The sequence below is a fragment of the Nycticebus coucang genome, chromosome 11, assembly GCF_027406575.1.
Source record: "Nycticebus coucang isolate mNycCou1 chromosome 11, mNycCou1.pri, whole genome shotgun sequence".
Lineage (NCBI taxonomy): Eukaryota > Metazoa > Chordata > Mammalia > Primates > Lorisidae > Nycticebus > Nycticebus coucang.
Genome location: NC_069790.1, coordinates 49075212 through 49101905, shown reverse-complemented (window position 1 = coordinate 49101905; position 26694 = coordinate 49075212). Strand labels below are relative to the sequence as shown.

General features: G+C 38.1%; 1 protein-coding gene across 1 annotated transcript; it reads right to left on the bottom strand.

Moving 5' to 3' along the window:
- Nucleotides 1-17982: 17982 nt before the first annotated feature.
- NDUFA4 (NDUFA4 mitochondrial complex associated) lies at nucleotides 17983-24397 on the bottom strand. Its single transcript, XM_053553424.1, has 4 exons — nucleotides 24233-24397; nucleotides 23215-23303; nucleotides 22535-22595; nucleotides 17983-18198 (listed from the first exon to the last, which is right to left on the bottom strand). The coding sequence occupies exons 1-4, from the start codon at nucleotides 24272-24274 to the stop codon at nucleotides 18142-18144; spliced, it is 249 nt and encodes an 82-aa protein (XP_053409399.1). The 5' UTR covers nucleotides 24275-24397; the 3' UTR covers nucleotides 17983-18141.
- Between the last annotated feature and the right edge of the window lie 2297 nt (nucleotides 24398-26694).

The window sequence follows — 26694 nt, the reverse complement described above, 5'->3', positions numbered from 1 at the left end:
ATCTACCTAACATGACTATCAACAATTTAAAGGAATCATCAAAAAGTCTTAATTGGTCCAGGGGTAGTGGCTCATGCCTGCAATCCTAGCAAGGAGGCTGAGGTGGGTGGATTGCTTGAGCTCGTGAGTTTGAAAGCAGCCTGAGCAAGACTGAGACCTCGTCTCTGAAAAAAAAAATAGCCGGGCGTTGTGGCAGGCACCTGTAGTCTGAGCTACTCAAGAGGCTGAGGCAAGAGGATCTCTTGAGTCCAAGAGTTTGAGGTTGCTGTGAGCTATGATGCCATAGCACTCAACCCCAAAGTGACTCTGTCTCTAAAAAAAAAAAAAGTCTTGATCTGGAATTGCATTTGGTCATTTTAGGGGGAAAATAACCCTGATTTTAAACAATGATATGCTTATGAAAATGAACCTGAGTTTTTCATTAAAACATTTTAAAAGATGTTATTTAGAGGCTGGGCACAGTGGCTCATGCCTGTAATCCCAGCACTCTAGGAGCTCCAGGTGTGTGGATTGGTTGAGGTCAGGAGTTCGAGACCAACCTGAGCAAGAGCAAGACCCCCGTCTCTAAAAATAGCCAGGTGTTGTGATGGCGCCTATAGTCCCAGATACTTGGGAGCCTGAGGCAAGAGAATTACTGGGGCCCACAAGTTTAAGGGCATTCTACTGAGCATGACAGAGTGAGACTCTGTCTCAAAAAGATTGTATACAAATTCAATAGTTAATATTTTCCACAATATTTGATTTTCTCTATTTTCATGATAGTATATACTACTAAAAAATAAAATAACAAAATAATTTTTTCCAGCAAGTCCCATAAAGATACCTCCAAATGCCACAAAAAGTGTCCTTTCTATGTCATTTTCCTGCCAAGACATGAAAAAAGTAGAAAGGCATTAATTTAAATCCAATAGTCAACCATTTCAAGGAAGCCCTCAACAATATTGTCTGTTTTCTGTCCCCTCCTTCATTCTCCCAAGAGGGCTTCTCTTTATCACTCCAACTCACAATCCTGTTTACCTTGGCATGTATGCAAATTCACATTCCCAGGTGTCAATGTCTTGCTTGGGAATATGATCAAACTGCAATAAACAGATGCACAGTCTTCCCACTTAACTACCTAAAAGCATCGGGGGGTGTATTCTCCTTTTGTAAGAGTGAAACTATCTATTATAGACTGGGTTGTGCCCTGCAAAATTCATATATCAAAGCCTTAACCTTCAATGTGACTATATTTGGAGATAGGGCCGTTAGGGAGGCAATTAAGGTTAAACAGGTCATGGAGGGGAGCCTTAATTTGATAGGACTGGTGTCTTCATAAGAATAGGAAGAGATACCAGAGTAGATGTCACATGCGAGGACAGGGAGAAGGAAGCAGTCTACAAGCCAGAAGAGAGGCCTCACCAGAAACTGAGCTTGCCGGCACCTGGATCTTACACTTCCAACCTCCAGAACTGTGAGAAAAAGAGTTTTGTTTTTTAAGTCACCCAGTCTGGTGCCATTCTGTTAGTGCCGCCTTAGGTGACTAGGATCCAATCCCAGAAGAGTTACATTGTTGGTCATTTACTACATTTTGCTGTGTTTGGTTACATCCTATCTTCTTTCTTCTTGCCTCTGTGGAAAACAAAAACAAGAACAAAAAACCAAAGCTTCTTATGTCCAGAGTCCATCCTTCCCCTGCAGCCTTCCTGCCAGCCCTTTCCATCCCACATCATCTCTGTTTCTCTCTTTCCCAGGGACATTTTCCTTTCTCTTTGGGATCAAGTCACTTTGGGACACTGAATTATTAGGGAAAAGGTGGTTTTTAGGCACGAAACCAAGTGAAGAGAGATGGATAGTCTTGAGGAAATATTTGTTCAGAGAATAAATAGCAAAATCTAAAGAATTGTCCTTGTCCTTTAACAAAGTCAGCTCTGTCGTGATGAAAATGGTTCTCTCCAGGTTCATTGTTATGCTCCCTTTTCGGTTGCTGGATTAATAGTATCCTAGATTCCTGGATTTTGGTCTCCCTTTTTTAGCTTCTATGCTGTCACTCTCCGTTAATTAATTTTCATCTAGAGATAAGTAATGTAATTATAAACTGGTAAATTTTCCATTCACTGTAGTATATGAAGTTGCAATTTAATTATGTTACAGCTGTTTACTATTAATATGATTCATTTATGCCTAAAGACTCTTATCTATATTCACTGTCTCCATTTCCTGACTTTCCACACATTTCTCAGCCCACTCCACAGACATTGCTCTTGTCATGATCTGCAAAACAAGAGTGACAAGTTGCCATCCTTTTCTTCTGGAACTTTTTGGTGCAAGGGCACAGTTACCCACCACCACAGTCTTCCACTGGGAATGCATTATACTACACTATGTCTCTAGAGCACTTTTTCTGTCTCCTTTCCTTTTCTTCCTTCTTCATAAGATCTCTAAATGTTGGTGCACTTCCAGATCTTTCCAGGACCACCTTCTGTTCTGTATCAACACTCTCTCCCTAGCTGATCTTAACCAGTCTCCTGCTTTTAAATGCCATCAGTATGTGGATGTCTCCTTAATGTTTATCTCTAGCCTAGCCTTCTCTGCAAGGGGCAAGACCCACAAATCATACATGATACACTCACTGGTATGTGATACACCCACTTGGATGTCTAACAAATATATCAAACAACCTGTACAAGTAGAATTCTTTTTTTTTTTTTTTTTTTTTTTTTTTGTAGAGACAGAGTCTCACTGTACCGCCCTCGGGTAGAGTGCCGTGGCGTCACACAGCTCACAGCAACCTCTAACTCTTGGGCTTACGCGATTCTCTTGCCTCAGCCTCCCAAGCAGCTGGGACTACAGGCGCCCGCCACAACGCCCGGCTATTTTTTTGTTGCAGTTTGGCCGGGGCTGGGTTTGAACCCGCCACCCTCGGCATATGGGGCCGGCGCCCTACTCACTGAGCCACAGGCGCCGCCCTGTACAAGTAGAATTCTTGACTTTCTCACTAACCTTGTTTACTCCAAGTGTTTCCATAGCTCAGTAGTACTCTAAGGTCAGTAAGATAGTACATCATTCATTAGGTTGCTCAAGTCAGAAACTAAATAGCCATCCTTAATCTTTCTTTCTTTCCCCCTTCCATCCATCATTAAGTCCCCTTTCTTCTGGTTCCATATCATATCTAAAATCTACCCTCTTCTCTCCATCCCCACTCCCTGAACCCTAGTCCAAGTGCCCTTGTCCTGTCAAGATTGTGAAAAGTGGCTCTGAGCTAGATTCTTTGCCTTCACCCTAGGCCTCTTCCATCCATTCCCCAGACAGCAATCAGATTACTCTTTGGAAAATAAAAAAGCAGAAAAAAGCAAATCATATCACTTCCCGGATATAAATCTATCTATTGCCAAAATAAAGTCTAAACTCCTTACTCTGGTTTGGCTCCTACCTCCTCTTCCACATTTTTGTATTGATTTTCCACAAGGCTACATTTTACTCACATGGCTTCCCTTGGTTCCCTTTCTGAGCTGAAGTGTCTTTGCACTTGCTGACACTTGTGACTGTAAAGCTATTCCACCAGGTCTTCCTTTGCCAGAGCATTCCTACCTCTTAGGTTTCAGCTTGCATAACCACCTCCCCCCCCCCCCCCACATACACACACACACACACACACACACACACAAAACAAACTTCCTGGATTACCAGATTCAATAGTCTTCCTGCCTTTTCTTTGTACTTACCACAACCTAAAACCATTTGTTTACTTCTATCCCCCAATAAGAACAGGGCATTGTGTCTTACCACTCTGTATCTCTAGTCTCTATGACAGTGCTTGTCATTCAATAAGTATTTATTGGCCAAATAGATGAATAGATAAATAAATAAATGAATGTTATTTTGAGCCCACGCCCCACTAACTGATAGACTTGGAAATTCTTAAAGCTCATTTTCACATTCAGTGAGTTCAGAGAGAGTAATTCTACTGGCAGCTAATTTGCATTCATTCCCTATATGTTCTCCACAATTTCATTTCCAGAGAGTAACACTTCTTCTGCATTACCTCTACTACCACATGCACATGCCTACTTACTGACTAAAACCAAGCAGGCATGTGTTCCTAAATGTATAGGTCAAAAGCAGACTCTGTTATTCTTTGGATTTGTAGTTTTAAAACCAGAACAGTCCCAGGCAAAACCACCCTGGTTTGACTGGAACTAATGGTGGCTCCGGGATGAGAGTGAACCTGGGAAAGATCTTGATAAACCAAAATTGTTTGGTCACCTGCAATGTTACAAGAAAGTGTTAAGACAAAACTTTCACCACTCTTGATTTCAGAGTGGATATGATGAACAGAGTGGATATGATGAATTCTCATTCAACCCACAGTAAGCATGTAACATGAAAGAAAAATGAGTTTGGGTTGAGTAAGTCACTGAGATTTAGTAGTTTTTGATTCAATGTCATATTCTTACCTATCCTCAGAAATGTAGAAATTGGTACTAACCAGTCAAGTGCTACTGTAACAACAAAACCTAGCAAATGTCACTCTAGGCCTAGGCAATTGGTCTTAAGGAAACTCCAGAGGCTGAAAACATGTTTTTTTAATACTATGCCCTGGCAAAACTTCTGATAATTTTGCCACCTGGAATAACATAAATGGAAGATAATATATCTAATGAACTTGTAGACTTAAAGGAAAAGGTTGGAAATAGAAGTTTATCAGCATGTTTTGGTTGCTGTGCCTATACTTAATGAGATATTATAAGAAAATGAAAATCTCATGGAAATAATTGGCTGGTAACCAACAGAAATATACGATTTAGAGAGAACGTGCAAATTCAGGGATTTGTAGGGTCAGAAGAGGTGATTATCCTTAAACCTAAGCTGTAAAAGATAAAATAGAGAATACCTTTGAGCAAAAAAGATTAAAACTCAGCCTTCTAAAAGAGATCAAAGCTAGGGTTTGTAAATAAATTGAGGCCAGCACAGTATATGCTTTCAATTGGCTAAAATGGAAAGAAGTTAAGAGTGTGCTTTTGCTACTAAAGTCTGAGAAGTCCAAGATACTCCAATTAGGTTGAGACACAAGAGAGAATGATGAGAGTGAGAGAATAATAGAAATAGAAATGGAGAAGGAGAAGATGGGATGGAAAAGACAAGATATATAGTAAATCTAAGTATTTTGGACAGAACTGTAGGTATGTTATTAGTACATAGAAGCAACTGTAATCAGATTAATATTCTATTAAGTTTAAAAGAGCACTTTTTCTGTTAAATAAATTATGATCCTAGACTAGAATTATCTGTGACTGTTTGAAACTTAGAACAACCTTTATCCTCCAACTGGACAAGAAGCACCCTGGAAAAAAAAGCTATTTAGTCTCCAAGGAAGGCATATTCTTCAATGTCAGTTTTAAATGGAATCAAAAAGAATAATGGAAAAGAAGAATCTTCAAACAGAAAACCTGAGGACCACAGAGAACAATGCATGGGTAGGATCTCCTAGATCATAGGATTGAGCTAATCAAGGAATATTCTCTATGCTAAAGTAGGGAATCCTCACACCATGGAGAGATTTCATACACCAGGGACTCCTGTGTGCTCCCGTTCTTCCTCTTTCTGAGTGGAAAGTTTCTTCATGGTTACCCTGTCCCTATCCTACCATTATTTACTGAGTATTTGAGATGTAGACAGCTTGCCCTGTCATTCTCAGGTCTCTGTATCAAGAGGGGCTTTACACAGACCTGCTTGAGAAATCACTACACATCACTCCCTATAAATGTGGAAACTATCACACATCACCCCAAGAATAACCCAACTATATGCAAATTAGGAGGTGACCATTTTGCTTGAGAGAAGGTAAATGAGCCAAATTTTTGGTGACCCTCCGGTGACTGAGGAAATAAGACTTCCATCAGTCTGGTTTCAGTGTGACTATGACAAGCAGAGCTTCCTTGTTGGCCTGTTTTAGAAATTCTCTATAAGTGAGAATAAACTTTTAGACGTACTCCATAAGTGAAAATAAACTTCTGCTAGTAAAGCCAATGAAATTTTTAGTGTTGTTTTTTAGCATAGCACATCCTAGCTTGTCTTGACTGACACAGCTAAAGTATATATTTCAGTCTTCTTTGCAGTTAGACTTGGGTGTGTAAATGAATTATTATCTTAGGAGTGTGACAGAGGGATATGGATGAACCACTTCCAGACATGGCTTATACAACCTCCCATGAATGATCTTCCATTCTCTTCACCCAGTTACCAAATGAATGCAGAGAACTCTATGGCCCTACAAAAGGGTGGAACACATCACAAAAAGGTCCCTGAATAACCCATATGGAAAGCTTTCTGCCAATCAAGAACACCTGTTTTGGACTTCATTAAATTCTATCATAGTAAACCATGGATATTTGGAGGTTTTATGGACTGAACATTTGTGTTCACCCAAAATTCATATGTTGAAGCCCTAAATCCCAGTGTGATGGCAATTGAGATAGAACATTTTGGAGGTAATTATGGCAAGATGAGGTCATGAGGGTGGGACCCCCGTGTAGGAATGAGTGTCCTTACAAGAAGAGACACCAGAGAGTTCACCATCTCTTCCACCATGTGATGACTCAGAGAAGGCAGCCATTTATTAGCCAGGAAGAGAGTCTTCTCCAGAAACCAAACCAAATGGGCACCTTGATCATGGACTTTCAGCCTCCAGAATGGGAGAAAACATATTTCTGCTGTTTATGTCACCCAGTCTATAGCATTTTATGATGGCAGCCCAAGCAGACTGAAGGGGATTTGTCTCATTTAACAATTAATATTGTCCTAATAAATATACATAATATAAGTTATTTTTAAATAGCCTTTCATTTGGACATCTTAATTCCTGTGTCTTTTCTGTCTAAGTCACCAAGGACAACTATGCTAAATTAATCTCACAAAAGGAAACCTCTGGTTATGCTTATCACACTCCTCCTCAACTGCCATGTAAAATCCAATCTTATCTTTTTCTCCTTTCTTGATCTGTCCTCAACACACACTTGCAGTCTTATCTCTTACTACTAGCTTACACACCTTACACTACAAACCATATGCCTTATAAACCTTATATCCCTATTTGCCACTATCCAAATACACCTTTTGTTTTCCTGCCTCTCACAACATAAACTGAAAGCAGAAGTTGCCATAACACAATCACCAAGGCAATCCATTAAAGCACTGCAACTGAGCTGCCTTCCTTCACTGCTCCCTCCCCCCACACATGCACCTCCCCCAGCCACCTTTCCACAAGCAACATAAATCACCAGGAGATAATGCAACCTATGGTAGGGAGAAAGGATTACTTTTCCTCCTCTATGAGGCTGGGCATTGTAGCACAGTGGTTAAGTGCACGTGCTCCAGAGTTACTCTGCCTGGTTTCAAATCTCAGTTCAGCAATTTGTGTCCTGTGTGACCAGAGATAATTTTCTTTAACTCCAATTTTCTCAGTTGTTATAATATGAACTAAAGTAGCCCAAGGACAATGAAAAAAAAAAAAAAAAGCAAGCTACAATTAAGGCAAACATAAGCCACTCTCCTCAGGGCGGCAATTTTGTAAATCTACAGAGTTTTGCCAATGACTTTAGGACTGTAAGTAACTGACACCTCTTCATGGGCTGCCCCAGCAAGTATAGCTGCAAACATAGAGGATCTTGCCAGAAAAGAGGAATGGGTAAAGAATGGACTTGAGAAGCAATATATTAATATATTTGGATTTAAATATCTGCTCTTAAAAGCTAATAGTATGACTCTGAATCATGTATTCAGTCAGACACCCTGAACTTTATTTTTTCTATATGGAAATGAGAAAAATAATGGCAGCCCTAAAAGACTGATGTAAGAATAAAACATAAAATAACCCATGTAAATAGCCTTGCACACGTAAACCAAAGTCTTTTCTCTCCCCTCCCTACTCATTACAGAAGCAAGAGCAAAATTAATACTCCTAATTCTTTAAGCTTCATTTTTTATCCCCAGCAATCTGATTATTCGATGTTCTTTGCTTCCTAAGCATTTCTTCCCTAATACAATATTTCATGAAGTTTGTGCTTTTAAGAAGCAATATAATTAGCAAAAATGTTCTCTGTTTTCTTTCCAGTGAACTAATTCTCACTGCATTCCAATAAATAAATTGCACCGCATATCTTGCACTTGCATATGATCTGTGATCTTTTTCATATATTGATGTGCCAGCAAATACGATTCTTATTGTTTTCTCCTGGCAACATTTATTTTAACTCAACATTATACCTAATTGAACCTTGAGTTCAAAACTAGAATTAAAATCATTTTTTTGTACCAATACTGGCCAGTAATATGATCTATTTTGTTTGTTTCCAAACGTGAAAATTAATAGTAAGTATCCAGTTCTTACTTCTCCATGGCATAATTTATTATCCTTATCCATTAGGCCCTTTGTTGTAGCTGCAGTAATGAAACTAAAAGAAGAGGAAATTTCATGCTTATAGTCATTTTGCTTCATTATGAAAAACAAGTCTATAAATTTATTCATGACTGTTAGTTACTGTGGGATTCTAGTAAAAATAAGAGGTGGCAATGTCGTCACATTATAATAATAAAGTATAAATGCCTACATACATCATTTTTCCAGAGTAATTCAAATTAATAGCTTCCATCTAGAAACATCATATAAGGTGTCTACATGGTAAACAATTGTCAGTAATTAGAGTTTCCTCAATAGCTATTTTATTGCTGTTGTATATATAATCCCTTAGGTGCTTATAAAAAAACATTTACTACATTTTATCTTTATTTTAATAACCCATGAGTACTTGAGTTTCCACTTCTAAACATTCATTCAAAATTCAGTTACCATCTACAAATTAAATTATGCTATCACTGAGAAAATGTTTATACATCAAAAGCCTCTGCAATCGCATTATGTTCAATATATTCAATCAATGAATACTTACAAGCCTATTACATGGACACTGTCAGGCCCTGGAGATTCAATGATGAGCAAAACAGACATAGACCCCCATTCTTATGGATATACAGAAACCTAAGTGCACTCAGTGTGTGTAATGTAGAAGTAGAATTAACAAATCACGTTTTTGAAGATATTTTAAATATTAAATCCATGGCCAAGTATTGTGGGAGGTGGAAGAGAAAAGGAATTAAAGTGGCTGGAAGTCACACTCTGGATTTTTTAAAAGAAACAGAACTAGAAATAAAGTACTCTTCATAAAAAAAAACAAATTCATAAAGTATTACCCAGTACATATATTCCCCTCTTCCCACACCCCCTACCTTTTCACAGCCCTTATGACATTTCTGGATTGAAAGCGAGTTGAAAGTGGCCATCATTTTTTTTCTCCATTAGCCAGATGTCCCAGCATACTGCTCTAACCCTAATGACCTGATGTATCCGTTGAATTGTATTTAACACGTCAGCATGCTTATTCAGATGCACCATTTTCTTCTAGTGGAAATTTTTATCTGTGAAATATATATATGCACAAGGATTGTGTCATATATTTTTAAATGGCAATTTTAGTTGAGGTTAAATATCCAGCAAATATATTGGAATTACATAATATTAACATATTTTTAATGGTTTAAATAAATTTCAAGAATATGGATTCACAATAGGACATATGAAAAATTAGATGTTCTTGCAGGCTGAAATCATAGAAAACAACCAATTTTCCCATAAAAAGAAAGTATTTGTGAATTAATCCAAGAATAATTGGACCATTAGTGTACCTAAACATGTTCAGTCTTATATTGGAACATTAGACAAAACACACATACACACATACTCAGAATACAGAGCAGTAAAATTAAGGAAAAGATGAAGGAAACAGGCTTGGTGTGATGGCTCACACCTGTAATCTTAGCACTCTGGAAGGCCCAGGTGGGAGGATCCTTCAGCTCAGGAGTTCAAGATCAGCCTGAACAAGAAGGAGAACTCATCTCTACTAAAAGTAGAAAACATTAGCTGGGTGTTGTGGCAGAGGCCTATAGACCCAGCTACTCAGGAGGCTCAGGCAGGAGGATCACTTAAATCCAGGAGTCTGGGGTTGCTGTGAGCTAGGCTGATGCCACTGCACTCTAGCCTAAGCAACAGAGTGAGACTCTGTCTCAAAATAAATAAATAAATAAATAAATAAAAGATGAAGGAAACAATAATTTACTAACTACTCGTTTTAGGTGATTTTATCATTTATTAATTTAATCAGAAAACGATTGCTGAGTGTCCATGTAAAGCAAAATACATGGAAAAGGAGTATGTACCCAGAGCAACAGAAAAACAAAGCATAAAGTGCCACAAAAAGCAACTTTCAAGAAATAAAAGGAGCTGTACCACACCAAATGCAACAGAGATATCGTATCAGGTAAGAAAAATTCAAAAAAATTATCATGGCCATTAGATTTGGCAATAAGGGCTGGGCTCAGTGGCTCGTGACTATAATCCTAGCACTCTGGAAGGCCAAGGCAGGTGGATTGTTTGAGTTCATAAGTTTGAGACCAGTCTGGGCCAGAGCCAGACCCCATCTCTACTAAATATAAAAAAAAATTAGTTGGGCGTGGAGGCAAGTGCCTGTAGTCTCTGATACTCAGGAGCTGAGGCAAGAGAATCACTTGAGCCCAAGAGTTTGAGGTTGCTGTGAGCTATGATGCTAAGGCACTCTACTCAGGGTAACAGAGTGAGATTCTCTCCAAAAAAAAAAAAAGACAAAAAAAAGCAATAGGAATTCAATAATGACCTCAGGGAAAGCAGAATCAGCACTTCTTTATTTAATTTATATTCTACTATGAAATATAAAGAGAAAATAAACAAAACTTTTCTTATTTGACTCCACCCAGTGGTGTGCTGGAGTCAGTTCACATCAACTTCCAAGAACTAATTATTCCTTTCTTTTCTCAATCTTTGATCAGTAATGCCAAATGTAGTGGCTTGAGTGGCACAAATTTATTATCTTATAGTTCTGTAAGTTAGAAGCCTGTCATGGTTCTTGGTGGGCTGAATTCCTTTCTGGGAGCTCTGGGAGAATACATGTCAATAGCTTTTCCAGCTTCTGGAGGCAATCCACATTCCCTGGCGCACAGCCCCATTCTCCATCTCTTCAAAGCCAGCAGATTGCACTTCTTTGACCATTCTTCTGTAGTTATCCTTCCATCTTTTTTCTTTAGCTTCCCTCTTCCACTTGTAAGCACTTTCTGATTACATCGGACTAACCTGGATAATCTAGGATAATCAATTTTAGGATCATCTAATTAGCAACATTAATTTCATCTTCAGCCTTGCTTCTTTTTTGTATATAACCTAATATAGTACATATTCTCAGATTTCAGAGATTAGAACATAGATATCTCTGAGGAAAGGTCAATCACAGCAGAAATATTTAACACAACAGAAATAAGCAAATGCTGCAAATCAGGATTTTTTTTTCTCCCCAAAGAGCTGGTTGTTAAACGTTTGCCAGCATGCTACTACCTACAAGTAATAATGAGAAAACATCAGACAAATCTCTTATTAGAATTATAGGATTAAAGCAATTTAACAGGATTCTTCTAACAATGTTTTGTAATTTAAGATGTTTAAATGGACTACAGATGTTCCTCAATTTGTGATGGGGTTATGTCCCAATAAATCCACTGTAAATTGAAAATGCATTTAATACACTTAATCCACCAAACATCCTAAATTAGTCTAGCCTACTTTTAACATCCTCAGAACACTTACATTAGCCTACAATTGGGCAAAATCATTTAACACAAGATGTATTTTATAATAAAATGTTGAATATCTGTGTAATTTGCTGAATAAATTATCTTGTATTGCAATATGCATATTTCTTTTATACAATTCTAAGTTGAAAAATTGCAAATCATCAAAGCTGGGGAAAATCTTTATATACAAAGAGAGGATAAATAACTGTTTGGCTTGTTTAAAACAAATTATATATTTGCAATGTAACTTCACCTAGAAAAGAGGTGTAGCATTAACTCCTTTCTTTTTCTGGTTAGGAACAAACAAAAAAAGGTTATTATGGAACATACAAACTATTGCCTTTTTTTTTTTTTTTTTGCAGTTTTTGGCTGGGGCAGGGTTTGAACCTACCGCCTCCCGAATATAGGGTGGGCACCCCACCCCTTCAAGCTACAGGCACCGCCCAGCTATTGACTTTTAAGATTAAAAAAAAAAACCTCAGAGGAAGAGACCTGAAATAAATTTTTCCTGATGCTATTTGTCATTCACATAGCATCAATGAATTCTTTCTATATCAAGCATGGATAAACTCAGTATCATTTTCAACCTAGGAAAGATGACCTGCATATCAAGATTTTAATTCTCTGAGTCATAATGTAAATCAGAAAAGGTGGAACATTATTATGACATGCTATGTGGGCAGGCACTGCTTTGGAGAACCCAGGGAAAAATATAAATCACACCACTTCTTAGACTTACAGCTCTGGTGTAAAGGCAGTCACCTTGTCCATATGTTGAAATCAATGATATTTGCCATAAAAGATTATTTAATCAGATTGTTGATAGTTGGATAGGCTTTTCTTTCCTCTGAGTTTTACATAATGACTTTTAGAATTTTTCCATTAAGGTTTCTGAAGATGGGAAGAAATGCATTTCAGAGTTTATAATTACGGTAGCTAATATTTAAGTAATGCTTTTTCTGCCAGGAGATATACTAAGCCCCTTACATAGAAGATTTCATTTAATTCTAAAGATGACCTTATGAGATAGATCCAGAGGGTTCAGGGCTTGAATTCTGAAGTAAAGTGTTTGGATTCAAGTCTTGGCTCCACCATTTCCTAATTATGTTTCACTTTCAGCACACTTTTTCCCACATTTTTCTAACTTGTTTTAAAAAAAGGAAGGACTGGAAAGAGGGTCTGACTTACAATGCCGTGATTAGTAGTAAATAAAGTAGTACACGTAAAGAGATCACAAAAATTAAGAAACATAAAATCCACAAGGACAGAAACAAACAAAGCCCTCCCAGCAACACCAATAAGCCAACCAAGATGAAATTTGCACACGTCACTCAGAAAGGACACTGTCCACTGTGCTTTTTAGAAGTGACATAATGAACCATAACACTACACAGTCTGACTCAAAATTTTTGTAGTTACCTACGTAAGAGATGCTCTTATAACACTTTCTTTTGCCTTTTATCTCTACATTCTACATAACCAGAAAAAAGATTTCCTCTCAAGATGAATTCTACCAACTGCTACAATAAGAAATATGAAAATGTATACTAAGATGCATTTTATAAATGTATATATAATTAGCTAATTTTAATTTTCAAATTAGCATATAGGATCTGTATTGCTCAACAGCTACTGTTATTTGTTAAAATAATGAAGTTCCTGAATGCCATACTTGAGCATTTTTTTCTTTTTTATTGTTTGGGGTTCATTGAGGGTACAAAGAATTAGGTCACACTGATTGCATTTGTTAGGTAAAGTCCCTCTTATAATTGTGTCCCACCCCCAAGAGGTGTGCCGTACACCATGACCCCCCCATCTCCCTCCCACCTCCCTTCTACCCACTCCCTCCTTCCCTATCCCCCACCTGGTATTAGATCATCTACTGCCTTCATGAGAATTGAGTACATTGGATTCTTGCTTCTCCATTCTTATGATGCTTTACTAAGAAGCATACTTGAGGGTTTTTGAGAGCTCAAGCATTCAACATACTTAACAAACCACTGAAAGAAAGACTGGTATACATAAAATGTTTTTTGTCAATTACTTTTTGAGTATAGATTGCTTCTATAATTGGAAAGAAAAGAAAATATGGAAATAAAAGAAAATGGATAATTTTTAGCAATTATGACTATGGTATTGGATTCCAGGAGATTTTTTTTTTAAGTAAAAGAAAAGACCTTTTTATTTGTGCTTGATTTGCTTATATATTTCTTTTTAAAACTAAAATCCATCTTAATTGAAATATTATGAAATAAAATAAACAACTTTTAAAACCCAGGATGGAAGAGACTGATTTAGAACAAACATAATGCTCTCTTTAGAAAATTTTAAAAATCTATTTAAAAATTATAAACTGGGGTTGATGATGAGAAAATACCACTCACAGTCCCTTTGTATAGGGCCTTCTACTATCTCTAATTATGACTCTGTCACTGGTAAAGAACCACTTGCAGCCACTTGAGACTAGATATTTCAGTCACACTTGATGAACTGGCCCTTTAATCAACAAATATTTATGTGCTAGGTACCATCTTAGGTGTCCAGAATAGAAGTGACAAAAGGCAAAAATATCTGTCCTCACAGTGCTTACATCTTAGTGGTAGAAAGACATTTCAAACAAAATAAGTAAGCTAATTATAACATTAAAAGGCAGTGAGTACCGAATGAAAATAAAAGACAAAAAGTAGGAAGAGTGAGAAAGTGTAAAATTTGGGGCAGGAAAGCCTCATTGAAAAGGTAATAGTGGAGCACAGACCAGAAAGGGAGCCAGGCAGTCCAAGTAGAAGGGCAAATGCAAACCCCTGCTGCAGGAACATGGGCCTGTTAGCAGATCAAAGCGTGGATGTGGAGAGAAGGGAACACTTTGACACTGCTGGTGGGACTGCAAACTAGTACAACCTTTCTGGAAGGAAGTATGGAGAAACCTCAAAGCACTCCAGCTAGACCTCCCATTTGATCCTGCAATCCCATTCCTGGGCATCTACCCAGAAGGAAAAAAATCCTTTTATCATAAGGACACTTGTACTAGACTGTTTATGGCAGCTCAATTTACAATCGCCAAAATGTGGAAACAGCCTAAATGCCCACCAACCCAGGAATGGATTAACAAGCTGTGGTATATGTATACCATGGAATACCATTCAGCCATTAAAAAAAATGGAGACTTTACATCCTTCGTATTAACCTGGATGGAAGTGGAAGACATTATTCTTAGTAAAGCATCACAAGAATGGAGAAGCATGAATCCTATGTACTCAATTTTGATATGAGGACAATTAATGACAATTAAGGTTATGGGGGGGGGAAGCAGAAAGAGGGAAGGAGGGAGGGGGGTGGGGCCTTGGTGTGTGTCACACTTTATGGGGGCAAGACATGATTGCAAGAGGGACTTTACCTAACAATTGCAATCAGTGTAACCTGGCTTATTGTACCCTCAATGAATCCCCAACAATAAAAAAAAAAAAAGCAGTTCATTTAGTGAAAATGTGCCAGCAAAGTGAAGAAAAGTAAGTTAGAAAGTTAGTAATAGGAGAGGTGGCAGATTTTGTAGGGCCTTACTGAATTAAGTATCTAGCTTTTACTGAGTAAAATGGGGAAATGTTGGTGGCTGTTGAGCAGATAATTATCACATTCTGTGTTAGTGCGAAAGATAATCCAGGTTAGATGATGGTTCATGATCAAGAGGATAGTACAAGAATTGGATGCAAAATATGTATTCTAGTTTTATGAAGTCAGACAATTAAGTTCAAGAACTTGTCCTACAAAAAGTGCTTTTATGTCATTGCTCAGTATAATCACCAGATGGCCAAGAGTACTTCCAAGAGGTTTGTAGCAGTTTTTGCAGGAGGAGTTCATGAACTTAAATGCCTGACTTCAGACTTTGAAGGTAAACATGATTTATTGATATATTAGATACAGGGTGTGAGTTAATGAAGACTCTAAGGCTTTTGGTCTGAATCCCTGCAGGGATCCCAAGTGTTGGAGATGGGGCCTAGTAGACATTTGGGTCATGGAGGAAGATCCCTCATAAATGAGTTGATGTAGTTTTCATGAGTGAATTCTCACTCGCTACCCTCAAGAGCTGGTTGCTGAAAAGAGGCACCTTTCACCTCTTTCTCTTGCTGCTTCTTTCAACCAGGTGATTTCTCCATATGCCAGCTCCCCTTTGCCTTTAGCCTGAGGCTTTCAACAGAAGCCCAAACTTCTAGCCAGCAGAATCAAGAGGCAAATAAACCTTTATAAATTACCTCGTCTTGGGTATTCATTCATAACAACACAAAAGGACTAAAACAAGTGCCTTCTGGGAAGCATTTGTAAACACTGAAAACTGTAGCTTTTCAAGTTCACACAAATGCTAACCAAGGACATCTATTATTTAAATGTAGCTTTGCCATGTGACCTCATGAACATGAGAAACTAACAAAGGAGACCATTTTCTGATTAAGTAAGAAGCATAGTAAAAGCACAATTTTAAATAAATTCATTCAAGGGGAAAAAAAGTATGATATCTTTCTTGGCAGCATTGACATCTGATACATTTCCAAAAAGGACAATTTACTTCTATTGCCACTGTTAATTTCCTAAATAGCAGTAAAGTAACACACCATATTTCATTTAACATTTAGTCTTATACTGCAAAGTCCAAGAATAGACACTGAATACAAAGATGTTATTCTAAGTGTCTTTAAAGATCTATAAAACTATCAATAATAGGAAAATGCTGTTACTTCTTACAGTAGCATTTATTTGAAATTGCTTAATGTTTTTCAATTACTTGACACACTCTTTTCTTTACATAATTTTGAACTCTGAGGTCAGTGGTTTGTGCCAAAGTGTCTAGGGTAGTTAGTTCTCAACAAAAGTGGGAGTGGGGCAATTTTGCTCACCAGACATTTGGTAATGTCTGGAGACATTTTTCTACAACCTAGGGGCCCGAAGGGAAGGGATGCTTCTGGCCTGCAATGACAGAGGCCAAATTACCCACAAACCATGCTAAAATGCACAGCACAGTTCACGGCAGGAAAGAACTGTCTAACAGAAATAGTTGATAGCAAGTCTGAGAAATCTTTGTCTGAAATTATACAAGACACAATTGAAAAGCACTCCACATACTCTAGATTCAAAACTATGTAGGCTCAATATTGACCATTTGGCTGAAAGAATGAATTCAAGTAATTTAATCCAAGTTTTAATTTCCTGAACTGTTTAAAAATGAAAAACCTATGTGAGACAATCCATGCTTTCCAACTGCTTAGTTCAGTTCGATACGTAAAACATGCTCTATCTAATAAACAAAATTTAATGTTGCTTATATATTAAAATCCAAAATTGACTAAATTCCTCAAGTTTCTGACATGACGACTTATACACACCTACGTGAAAATCTGATATACATGATAATTAATTCTTGGCCACTCTTGAATGTTCTGCTCATTGGATCATTGGACTCAGCTAAACGGACTAAGCCTTAACAGGTAAACATCAACCAACATACACATTCACTATTTCTCCAACTTAATTCCAGTTCCATAATCCATTTTAAAAAAGATAAACTCTCTCACATTTTCCCCACTTTAAAATTGCTATTAACATATGTTAATAGCCTTGAAAACCTGCCAAGACTCAGCAGCAGAATTTCTCAAAATCTCTTCACTTCTAGGCTCCATACTTAGCAGTGACAGACTTCAGATTTCAACTTCAATCGTAGGACCAGAACAACTGAAATCCTTGAAAATTGTTAATGAAGAGAACCAATAACAGAAATCCAGGTTTTCGTTTTGCCAACATCACAGATTCCATGTTCTTTCCAATCTACCCTTCTATAATTTCCAGTTCCAGTTGCTTAATACACCCTAGTGAAGTACCCATGGCCTATAAAAAAAAGTCAGTGTTTTATTATACAAATACAAAGAAATTTAAGAAATTCTTTAGGCCAGGAGCAGTGGCTCACACCTGTAATCCTAGCACTCTGGAAAGCGGAGACAGGTGGATTGCCTGATCTCACGAGTTCAAGACCAGCCTGAGCCAGAACAAGACCTCATCTCTAAAAATAGCCAGGCATTGTGGGGGGTGCCTGTAGTCCCAGCTACTTGGGAGGCTGAGGCCAGAGAATCACTTAAGCCCAAGAGTTTAAGGTTGCTGTGAACTGTGATGCCACAGAGCTCTACCGAGGGCAACAGGGGAGATTCTGTCTCAAAAAAGAAAGAAATGCTTTACATTTTAATAGTTTATCTCCTATATCCTACTTATAAAGTTCAGAGCATATTTTCAGCATTAAAGAGTGACACATACCAAGTTTCGGATATTTATTAATCAGTGTAATCCTCAACACAATACATCAACATGATTTCATGCATTTAGAGGAAAAATATTTCCTGGTTAAGTGGAAAATTGTGCGGATGGCTTCTGGAAGACCTTCATTCTAAGCAGCTTTATTGCGAAACATTTGGTTTAGAAGTCTGGACCTTCTTTCTTCAGTTTGCTATAATCCACATTCACTGAGTAGAACTTGAAAAAGAAAAAAAGATATTTTAGATAATCTATCAAATACACAGAGATGGCACAGAAATTTTATTCAGTTTTACTATAGTAACAGTTATACAGATACAAATTATACAGATACAAATTTTTAAAGCATGTTTAATAATGTAAAAGATATTCAGAGAAAAAAAATGACACCCAAAATTCCAGTTCTAATAAAGTAAAAACATTCAATCTATCTCAGAAAAGCAGTTAAAGAATAGTCTATTAGTTAAGAACCTATAAAAATTTTATTTTACTTCAAAGTAAATAATTAAGAACTCCTTCTTATATTCCCAATCTGTATGTTTTTATTTCACCACCATTACGTACATGGAGGAATCTCCAAAAGAACAAATAAAGGAATATCAAGAATTATCATCCCTACTTGGTTATAGAGTGCAAAAATTCAGATGAGGAGATCTTGAAACAGCGGCTAGTAATATAAAATAATGCTTTGTTTTTATGGTTTAGACAACTTTTTACAAACAAACTGGCTTGCCTCAATGGCTTTTCTATTTTTTCTGTCTTTGTCACATAGATATTTCCTTAATTTCCTAAGTCAGACGTATGTACCAACATCAAACTGATATTTCACCACCTGTGATAATAGCTTTTAAATAATATTCCAATTTTTTTTTTTTTTTCTAGAGACAAAGTCTCACTTTGTCGCCCTTGGTAGAGTGCCTTGGTGTCATACTCTCAGCAACCTCCAGCTCTTAGGCTTAGGCAATTCTCTTGCCTCAGCCTCCCAAGCAGCTGGGACCACAGGGTGAACCCACCACAACGCGCAGCTATTTTTTTTTTGTTGTTGCAGTTTGGCCAGGGCCAGGTTTGAACCCGCCACCCTCAGTATATGGGGCCAGCACCCTACTCCCCTGAGCTACAAGTGCCACCCTAATATTGCAATTTTTGCATGTCAAAAATTTCCAAAAATGTTTTATATTCAATTAAAATTAATTTTAGAACACTTACTTAACTACTATTAAGCTTTTATGGACAGAAAATTACGAATAAGCCATAAAGCATTATTCTTTCTTCTGACATGATTCCCTTAAGTTATAAACTCAGACGAGACTTAAAAAGAAACTAACTGTCCTACCCTCTAACATATTAAGAAAACATTAGGAAAATATTTACAGAAGGGTCTGCAAGTATATATTAAGAAGAGAAAAATAAACATTTGTTGGGCTAATGTCAGAGACTGGGCTAGATGCTTTATGAGTATCATAGTGAATTATCACAACCCTTCTCATTCTTATTTTATAAAAGAAGCAACTAAAGATGAAGTTGCCAAACACTGAATGAATACAAAGGAAGATTAAGCCCCTTCACCCATGCAAAGAAAGCTCACGGTACCTTTGCCAATTTTCTCAAAACTAAGCAGGCTTCTGATACATTTGCTTCATAGTCAAAATTCCCTCTACAATTAATTTTTAAATCTGCTTTACTTTTTGACTTCTATGCCCCTATTTTTTTTTTTTCCATTTAAGGGTAATAATTTTAATTTTAAGAGTCTTTTTTTTCCTTAACCAGAGTCTCACTCTGTTATCCCAGACTATAGTGCAATGGCATCAGCCTAGCTCACAGCAACCTCAAATTCCTGAGTTTAAGTGATCCTCCTGCCTCAGCCTCCCAAATAGCTGGAATTACAGGCCCCTGCCACAACACCTAGCTAATTTTCCTATTTTTAGTAGAAATGGGGTCTCTTGCTCAAGCTGATCTTGGACTCCTAAGCTGAAGGGATCCTTCCTCCTCACCCCCCAGACTACTAAGATTATAGGCATGAATCAATGACTCTGCCCGGCAAATAGGGTGACTACCTTGAGAGTCCTTGAAGCAATAGTTGGGAAGGCATGACGTATTCTGATCTTAGCTTTGAGGCACCTACTCAGTTGAGAAGTGATGGGCCTTTAAAGCTTAAATCTTGTATTAGTCCTATCTCTTGCTCTGTATATTCATTAATTTTTGCTACATTATAACACAACAACAACTAACCTGCTATGGACTGAATATTTAGGTCTTCTCAAAATTCCTATGTTGTAACCCTAAGCCCCAGTGTGATAGTATTTGAAAACTGGGCCTTTGGGAAGTAATTAGGTCATGAGGGTGGAGCCTACACGACTGGATTAATGCCTTCATAAAAGACAAAAGAGAACTCATATCCTGTGACTCCACCTTGTGAGGACATAACCAGAAGACAGCCCTCATCAGGAACAGAACTGGTTGGTCCCTTGATCTTGGACGCTGAAAAATAATCATGGTACAGGAGCCCAAACTAAGATACCCTCAAATCTTAGTGGGTTACAACAATAAAGGCTTATTTATCACTCTCTTATATGTCATTTGTAAGTTAACTGCTCCATGTTCTTTTCACTCCAATTCTAAAACCAATAACAAGCCCTTACCTGTTAATTTTGGTCTCATGAGAGACCGAAAAGAACAATGAGGGAACCACACAATGGTTCAGAAATAGCAGATATTATTTCCCCTAACTTATGATTTGCAGAGCAACTCACATGGCCAAATCTCATATAGCGAGCCAGAGGTTATCTTAGGTGGGGGACCATGAATGAAGGAGACAAAAATCTAGTCTACCTCACTGTGTCTGGGTTTAAAGCAGTAGTTAAGTAGGCTTCATTTATTCCAGGTTCCCAAGTTTCTGGATTTGGTTCCTTTTTGTTTCTACCATTATATACCATTATTTTTCACCTTCCCAGACTCTAATACAGTGTCATAGCTATTCTCAGACCATTCTAGGCCATATACGTTTTTGATGCATCAACATGCCATTTCCAGTTCACGTGGCTCACACTGGCATGTGTTATCATATTCCAAAGCATCAGCAACTGGATGCGTTATTGGAATCGTCGGTTAAGTTTCTGAAGTATACATAGCCAGGGACTCCAATATGCTCTCTGGTGGAAGGACTAAAGCCTGCTGTTTTTTCACTTACTTTTCTAAAGTTTCATAGATATGGAATAATTTTCTCTGGAACAGACTTAATTTAAATAAATTCATAAAACCAATAAATAAATCAGGATGTCTACTGATCATTTTTTGAGGCAAAATCTACACAGATTAGATGGCTATTTCAGCTTAGCCAGTGCATTTTTATTTGCTTCTGGCAGGGTGATGTATTTAAAGATTTAGAAGCCAAATTATAATCAGGTTAAGAAGGAAGGTTGAAATCAGAAAAGGGTGATCTCAATAGTTGCTGTCAACAATAATATCACCCATCTCCACCATGGATATCTGTTAGCTGAAGGATTATAAACACACACTTGGTCACAGCCCCTCTTCTTGAGAGTGCTAAAGTAAACTGCCAGTTACTTTCTTTTGACAAAGCAGCTTGGCATAGTGGAAAGTGCATGAGTGAGTTAAATACTTCAGTAGATAAAATATATGGTATGTGAATTATACCTTAACAAAGGTACCTTAGTTTTTGATGTTTTTGAGGATCTGTCTTTACATGCAAAAATATTATGCACACAGAAGGCTATGTTTGTTTGGGGAATTAATAAATGATCTCAGTACTAGAAATTATTCTCTAGAATAGTTCCACAGACAATGTTAAGTTTATTTAGGATGTTCTTGGTAAAATTTAAGCTTCAACTGACTTTCATTTCTCATTATGCCTCACCTAAAATATTTCAACCACACCAATAAGAACTAACCAAACCAAACAATAGGTTAGTACTACTCAAAATGTGATCCATGGACCAGAAGCATCAGCATCATCTGAAACCTTGTTAGAAATGCAAATTCTCAGTTTCCACAAAAGACAACCAAATCAGAATCTCTGGGAGTAAAAGTAAAGAATCAGAGGGTTTTTCTTTTCTTTTTTTAATTTTTATTTTATTTTATTTTTTGCAGTTTTTGGCCGGGGTCGGGTTTGAACCTACCACTCCGGTATATGGAGCCTGTGCCCTACTCCTTTGAGCCACAGGTGCCACCCAGAATCAGAGGTTTTAACAAGCTCTATGTACAATTAAGTTTGAGAACCAACTATCATACTAACAAAAAACTAAGGAAATGGTAAATGGTAACTATACCACCTTTTTTAATCTCTTAAGTGAAATAACTATAATTAAGACATTACCTTAATTTCACACCCAGAATCTAAAGACTAACAACATAAAAAACCCTAGAAAAAATATTAGAATTTGCTGTATTATGGAATGTTGCTGTAGATCACAGATCTAATAGTCCTTCAAAGTTCATTATAGTAGATTTTTACTTGTATATTCAATATCAAAATACTCACTTCATAACATCTTTATAAGATACTTTCTAGCAATTTTCAAACAAATTTGTAGTTTACCTTGTATTGATCAGTGGGACCCAGTTTGTTCCATGGTTCTGGATTATTCTTTCTGTCCCAACTAAAAGAAATAAAAGATTATGATTGTTATAGTAATAAAGCACTATTTAAAGCAATGTTTTGTACTTCTTAAGGAGCTAGAATCTTGAATAGATCAATCTCCCTTTCAATCAGTGTTATTTTCATTATAGAGTTGAAACAGAGGTAGGATATATAATTAGCAATCCATGTGAAAACAGTAGAACACAGGTCCTCTTGCAGCAGTTTGTTTTGTTTCTATCCCCATCACAAGACCTGCTTTTTACAAAGTTTTCTATTCATTAATAAAATACTATACAGAATGTTGAATCAATCTTTTCTTTGCTGATTGTTTTCCAACTGCAGAAAGAAATATAACAAGAACCATAATATTTAAAAAACAATTTATTATTATGTCAATCCTCAAAACATTGTAAGCAGTTGACTTTATCAATGAGAAAAATGAGACTCATGGAAATTAGATAATTTCATGAACTAGAAAAAGTAAGTAACAGCGGCAGATTGGAAATCTGAACTTATCATATGACTCTAAAAGTCAAATTCATTCTTCCACTTGATGTTACCTCCCTAGAAACTCTAGACTGTGGCTCCTAAAGCAGTTTGATAAGCTATCAAAGTTCTAAACCTGTTTAAGTACTTACCTGACATCTGGATTGAACAATGCCAGACGCAAGACATACAGTGCTGCTCCAGTACCTCCGGCTCCAATAAATACGAAGAGGGGAATCAGCTACAACCAAACATAAAATAAAAAAAATTAATAGCCATCTTCAAATATCTAGACACTGAACAAAAAGAAGCTCTATGGTAGTTTCTACACATTGATTTCCAAATTTCAAACTACTATTTTATCTTAAAATTTGAATAAAGGTTCATCTTACACTGAGGTAGTATTTCTTAAACCTATGTTCTAAAAAATATGGAATTTTCAAAGGCTATTAGATACAGACATTTGAAAACTAAAATCTCTATGAAATAAGAAGTCTGAAAGAAACAAGTACACCTGTCTTTTACAAATACTGGCATAAGCCAAAATCTCTGAAAACATTTTGCTACCAATGCTTTCTGCCTATTTAGGGAACTGGATTTAAAATAGATTAAAGACCATATATAGTTTTGGGTCCACAGCACATGATGTGCTGGGGGGGAAATAAGATATAAAATAATTTAACTGCAATTAAAATCTACATTACCAGATACCCCCCGGCCCCGAGCCAAATGAAGATTCCAAGATAATGGACCCCTCACATTTGCCACAAGGCCTGGTGGTGCAATGCAGTGAGTACAAATGTTCCAAGAGATGGCATGCAAATTGCAAATATGCCTATGCCAGTCTCTAACTCACACGGCACTCACCTACCCGCCCGAACCAGCTAACCTGCAAGAGAGCGCGGCCACCAGATTGTTTCAACATTCGCAAGTTTGTTTTCCTCGCAGGGGTCCCTCACCTTCCGCCTCCCAGCCAAAACCCCACAATGCACGGTATAAAGGTCGCAACTCCAGTGCTGGGGGCAACTGAGACGGCAGTACTAGGAAAGGCAGGGTCTAGCCCAAGATACGGTAAGTGGCTATGAAAGGACGCTCCCGGGGGACTGAGGCAGCCGCACCCTGACACAAGACGGACAAGGGAAGACACTGGCAGAGAGACCACAAACTTACGCTCGGATGCTTCTTGGCCTGACCGAGGATCTGGCGAAGCATGTTTGCGGCAACGGCCTTTAGTCTACAGGGGAAGAAAAATAAACCTGCGAGCCACGACCTAGACTAAGCGCCGGGGCTATGCGGACGTCCAAAGTCACCCTACCTCCTACCTGAAGGACCCCTGGCTGGAAGGGCAGCCTGCGGCAGGAGGACCCGTATGTGGCTGTCCTTAACAGTGCCTGATTTGATCCAGCTACCCACGTGTCCGTCCTAACCTGGCCGGAAAATAACTATTCCGCTTCATAGTAAAACATCGTTATTTACGGTTCCGTGCTATTTCTGATGGGTAATGTTTTGCGTTGACTCTAGGACCCTTCGAGATCAGACAGGCACTTTCCCAGGAGGCCACGTATGAGGAATGGGTCAACCAGCCGGCAGACGCGCCGCGGGCTGGGAGAATGAGGTCATCTCTAGAGGCGCCGGCGAGCTGGGGCCGCGCGCCGAGGCGCTGGGACGCGCGTGGCGGGCGCGCGCCTCCCGGCCCGGGCTGCCGCGGAGGGAGCTGCGCGGCGTCTCTGGTGGCCCAGCGACAGGCGCCTGGAGGGCGGGTCAGGTCTCTTGTCGCTAAGGTCAGCGGCTGCGGTTTAAGAGGACTGCAGCTGCTTCCTGTCGCAGGCTGTCGCTTACAGGCAAAAGTTAAAAACTAGTAAATGACTTAAAGATGATAATAATCCTGTTAGTGTGATGTCTTAACCCTCAGGTCCCAGTCGCCGGTTGAAAGTTCATCGCCACAAAAACAATTTGCGACATGCCCCATGCCTCCTCCCTGGTCCGATAATTGCATTCTTAAAATGTGTTTCCAGTGGTTCTGTTCCTACACGTCATCTTTTTCACCACCCCAATCCAATTTTCGTTTATCAACTTTTTAAACTTGAACTTGAAAAATTTCCCTAGAATAGGCTTCCTGGGGCCCTGAAGATGAAACACACACTCCGAATTCTTCAATATCCTTACTTAGCTTAAATTAGCATTCATCAAATGTCAGGTCAGTGATAGGAAAGAGTAAGAGAAAACTCCGAAAAGTAACATTAGACCCAAAGGACATTACCGTTTAACAGGTAAAAACGAAGGCAGGCTTAAGAGCAGAGGTAATGCGTGTGAAGGTCTGAAGCTAGCAAGAACTTTTGGGGAGCTGAAGGCGGTCTCTGGTATGGCTGAAACTTGAAGAGGGAGAACAAAGTGGGGATCAGATCTGCAGGCCAATACCTTACATGTCATGGGTTTTGTACTGAGAGCTTTGGGAACTTGAGCAAATATAAGAGTTGTAGCTTAAATGATTTCTTTGTCTATCATTGAGGGTGGATTAGAGGGGGTGAGTATGAAAGGGAGAGACCCATTAAGGTGCCATCACAAGAGCCCCTGTTAGAATAATGGTAGCTTGGACTAATGTAAGGAATGATAATGGCCTAATCAAGAATGTGACCATCACACCTTTGTTAAAACATTTCAATAAAATATTTTCTGTAAATCCTTTCAAGTGAACAATTTGAAAATCTGAACAAGGATGTAGCTCTCCCACAAAAGTCCACAGTGTCAAGGTGACTGCATTAAGGGTAAAGAGAGATATGTCTGAAAAAGACTTGTGGATGTGGCTGTTAGTGCATGGAGGAAACTAGAATCAAATGGAAGTAGAGTACTGCTACAAGAACCAACAGCCTTAGACTGAAGACACTGTGACTGTTCCAAATGTGAAATGACATAGGCTTCCCAATCTTCTGGAGATAAGAAACAGCTAGAGCGACATCCTGATCTTCCAAGGAGGTGTCTTCTCTGATGTCCTCCTTAGATGGTTCTGAGGCAAGACTACTCAGAGTGAGGCAAGAACCACCCAGAAGAGTAGAACAGAACTAATTCCAAAGTAGCAAAATCAGGGCCTAACCAAGGAATATTCCCCACCTCCAGTGAGAAGCAATTGTAAGCCAGTGAAATTTCAGGACCTGTGGATACCTTCCTGTCTTTCACTTTCACAATAGTATCATTCATTGTAATGATCCAGTCCATGTTCCACCATTGTATTTTGAGTGTTGTGGGGCAAATAACTTGTCTTTTTCACTTCATAGATCACCAGATCAAGAGGAGACATACCTAGAACAAACATAGAAATGACAGCATCATTCATAGATCATAGACATTGAGCTGGAAATAATGACAGTAATGACATTTAAATTATCTCCCTCAGGGATTACGTTTTGAGAAAATAATACTGAGATTATTGTACAATACAATCATTGTCTCAATGATTGTAATTAGAAGGGCAGACTGTTCTAGATTTCCTTTTTGTTCACAAATATTTAATGTACTTACTGGGAAGATACTATATTGTATTTCCCTTTTGATATCATTTAGCTAGGTAATTTGATTTGGGTAATAAAGAATAGAAAAGTAAAAATACTGATAATACTATGGAAAGAATTGAGACC

What these genes read in the sequence shown, in the direction of transcription:
- NDUFA4 (XM_053553424.1), bottom strand. Translation starts at nt 24,274, where the DNA reads ATGCTTCGCCAGATCCTCGGTCAGGCCAAGAAGCATCCGAGC. An exon ending in TTGTTCAATCCAGATGTCAG is followed by an intron (nt 22,596 to 23,214) that starts GTAAGTACTTAA and finishes TATTTCTTTTAG; the next exon opens with TTGGGACAGAAAGAATAATC. An exon ending in GTCCCACTGATCAATACAAG is followed by an intron (nt 18,199 to 22,534) that starts GTAAACTACAAA and finishes TTCTTTTTCAAG; the next exon opens with TTCTACTCAGTGAATGTGGA.